The following is a 3,757-nucleotide window of genomic DNA, read 5'->3' as shown; positions in this document are numbered from 1 at the left end:
TTTATTACCTCAAATGACCCAACCTATTCATCCAGTCCTGTTCCAACTGCCACCAATGTTTGTTTCTGAACTGTGCGAGAAAGATTTGTCTAATATGTGTGAGCAGACAAGACAAGTTCCCATTTTTAGGTTGGTCTGAGTGGTCAAACAGCGCTCATCAATGTTAAAATGATTAAGATGGCCAGTCAAATTAAAGAAGGCGAGCTTTACTGTTCACAGAACCCAAACATGAATTCCAGTCATACACTTTGGTTTTAACAGTGAACGAGTGTGAGGTAAGAAGCAAGTAAACCTTTAATATCTGACAACCAATGTACAACAGAAATGTTAAACAACCGACAGTAATATCAGTGATGCATGCCACTTGCCTTTTTTTGTCAAATTTCAAATTTCAAATTTTGTCAAATTTTGAAAATATAGGCTATAATTTAATTGAATTAATAACTGAATGTGATGAGACAAGAAACATTAACAGAGTCATTCGACATATTGAGCATACAATAAATGTGGGCATATTTTAAACATGCACACATGTCAAGTTAGACGCCATATAGAATTTAACATGGATGAAAGCAGAGGTTGCGAGGGATAGACTTGCAGTCTTTTCAGTAGCATGCACTGTATAAATGTCCTAGATCACGTAATTTTCACAATTTAAAACTTTCAAAATTGCTTTATGTAATTTTTGTTTACTACGGGAAAGTGTTTTTTTTTTTTTTGGAAATACATTTTGTCAGCTGAACAATCATATTGTTCACCCAAACTAGTTCATTTTACTCACCCTTATGTTGTTCCAAAACTATCCCTTTATGAGGGATGAAATAAAAGTTTAGATAGTTTTAATATAGTAGAATAAACTACAATATGCAACAGGTAATATATTGATTAATACCCAGTAGTATTTATAGATTAAATAGCTTAAGCCGGATTGTAAATTCTCGTCTCAGCATTACAATTTGCCCGCTAAGGCTTGACCAATAATGACATTATCAGCAAGACATTTACATGCTTAGACCTTATTCTGGCTTGAAGGCAGCATGAATGTCAAATATGAATCTTTTAGCACCTGATTAATGAATATCGATCTTTGGAAACGGTGTCAGTGATGAAATATCGATAAAACAACAGCACCGTGTATCTGATGCGATCAGTTTTGGTTTCCTGAGGCGCATGTCTCGACACCGAAGCGCAAAACGTGAACGCATGTATTTTTGGGAGGAGAATTGCCGTGAGGGGCGCGCAGGAGGAGCTCTGATTCAAATCAGCTCAGTGACTATTATACACTATGAGCTCACCTCACCAACCTAACGCTCGCTCATTCGCCCGTCCGCGTCTCGGTGAACCGCTCGCTGTGGCGCATCTCTCCGTAGAACCCTCAGCGCTCTGTTTCTGCACCTAACACACCTAACCGTCCGTCCGCCGCCTGACTGACAAACACAACGACACGAATACAGCACAGGAATTCAAAATTCGCGCCGTTGAGGAAAAAGCGCTCGTGTCCAGCAGAACTCTTGTAACGGCAGAATGACTGAGGGAGAGTGAGAGAGAGAGAGGACGCTGTGCTCGCAGTATGGAGAAAAGGAAAGGTAAGAGATTCTCATGTGACAGAAGACTCTAATTTTGTCAGTGTCAGTTCCATTTACGGCTCACTGACACTGAGAGCTTGACTTTTTGCGACGTTTTCTTCTTTTCCTGAGGAGAAGACATTTAAGTTCAGTGATAAACGGAGACGCGTCTGCCGATAAGGATGCGCGCGTGAGCCTTAAAATGATGCATTCGGACACTATGCAGTATGGCATAATTTTTGGTTTCGTAATAATTATGCTGAGATAACTCATGTAGACATAAACATGGGAAGTACAGTTTGAAATGGGTTATTCACGCAAGCGTCTGGGACTCATAACGGAAATGTGTTAATCTGCACGACAGCTTAAACATCTCCGTGAATTATTTAGTAGTTATTTTATGAGCGCGCATATGTACACGACTGAATTAGACAACAAAATCATTTTTAGCTCTCCAAGAAATGACTCAAGTTAAATATTACTCATTATAATCAAATTACCATTCACCTTGACTAAGCATTAGTGTCGCGAGAATAATCGCTGCCTCCACAGTAAGTTGCCAGTGTATTTCTATTCAGACTGACATTGTTCATCTGTTAAATGTAATTATTGTTGTCTGATGAGTCTGAGATGTATGATAGGGCTAATTTATATTCGTCGAGTTTTGTTTATGTCGGGAGACACACCCATATGTAAAGTTTGACTTGTGGCATCCTGATTGCAATCAAAGTTTGCATCTTTGATACTGTAATTATCAGGATATCTCAGGCCGCTTAGTAATTGACATTTTTGGAGCTTGTCTTTTTCTTACTGTTTTATTTTGTTTATGAAGATGAAACATGCAATTATAGCAGCACCAACTAAACATGTGTGCCTTAGATCTTGTGCTGCCATATTTCATGATTTATGAAAAAGTCATAGAGCCATTACCTCTGTGGCTCCACATTTTCCTTCCTCTCTTCCCTGGCCTACATTTCAACATCCAGGCTTAGAGACAAGGGAACACTCCCTCTCCCATCACTGTTGTCCGGCAGCCTCAGTCTTCCAGGGATATCTCTCTCATCCTCCTCTCATCCCTGGCTCCCTCGCTCCTGCCCATGCTTTGAGTATCATCACTGGTGCTGTCGAAGAGGAAGTGCGTGAGAAATGGTGTCCATTTTCCACACACACTCCTCCAGCCTAATGGCCTGTGTCTCAAAGGCCCATTCCATCATTACTAATGGACAGGAGTTTAGTCTGGACTAAGTTTAGTCAGTCTGCCGTGGTTTCTCCTTTCACGCTTTGTTGTAAAATTTTTAGTTTTGGTTCTCGTTGAGAAATTTGAATGAAAGGATAGTATGATTGGAAAGCCAATGTGTCAGATGCATCTGAACTTGCTGTTTTGATGTATCCAGTATAGCTATAACCAGAGGCAGTCCGGAAATGCTTTTTGAATAAGTAGGTCATATGGAATTGGTGTTTGCTGTTAAATCCCCAGTCTTTTCTTCATGTTAATTACAGCTATGTGCTTTTTCTCTTTCATTCTCTGTTGAATGTATGGAGCTTTATATGCAGAATAAAGACGGATGGTTTTGTAGCACTTATTGTCATGCTAATGTATAGCGCTCCAACAATCATTTTAATTAAGCGTCTTATAGAGCAAGATTTTTTTTTTATCTGGAAAGTAAAACATGACTCATTACAATATTAATATTTATAAAGCCATTTTCATTTAGACTTCAATGCACACTGTTTTCAGAGCAGTTTTTTCTTGTTCACACTTCACTGTTCCCCAAACAGCAATAGAATGTGTTTTGCTGTGTTTAAAGACTTAATTCTGTTGTGCACTTGTGCATTGCGTTGTTTTTTCATCAACTGACCCATCACTAAGCCCACATTTAAAAAAATGTTACTGTCAGTCATACCTTAGTAATTGTTTCCATCCGCCATTTTCTCAAACAGGCTTTTTCTCTTTTCTCATGTAAGTCTATGGAGCATCTGTGCGTTTGGCTTGTTTTAATGCAGTTTTATGGACATAATCCAAAAATATTGTAAAATGATGTTGCCAGGTCACTTATAATAGTGCAACATGGTACCCATGGAGGATATGTTTTTTTTTTTCTTTAAATAAATCTTCAGAGGTTCATGCTGTGGATTAAACTATGTATGACATTAGAAAAAGCAAAACACCTACACACTGTTTATATATATAT

The 3,757-nt window shown here is 38.6% G+C and overlaps 1 protein-coding gene across 1 annotated transcript in view; it reads left to right on the top strand.

Moving 5' to 3' along the window:
- The first annotated feature begins 1,310 nt into the window (after nt 1-1,310).
- LOC107749923 (teneurin-2-like) overlaps nt 1,311-3,757 on the top strand; it is a 106,433-nt gene continuing 103,986 nt past the window's right edge. Inside the window, exon 1 of the mRNA XM_016565158.1 lies at nt 1,311-1,586. Coding sequence (XP_016420644.1) covers nt 1,571-1,586 — 16 coding nt within the window. The 5' untranslated portion in view covers nt 1,311-1,570. The remainder of the gene's footprint in view (nt 1,587-3,757) is intronic.

Source organism: Sinocyclocheilus rhinocerous, unplaced genomic scaffold, assembly GCF_001515625.1.
Source record: "Sinocyclocheilus rhinocerous isolate Xijiao unplaced genomic scaffold, SAMN03320098_v1.1 scaffold320, whole genome shotgun sequence".
Classification (NCBI taxonomy): domain Eukaryota; kingdom Metazoa; phylum Chordata; class Actinopteri; order Cypriniformes; family Cyprinidae; genus Sinocyclocheilus; species Sinocyclocheilus rhinocerous.
The sequence above is the reverse complement of the archived record's forward strand: the minus strand, read 5'-3'. Positions and strand labels throughout refer to the sequence as shown.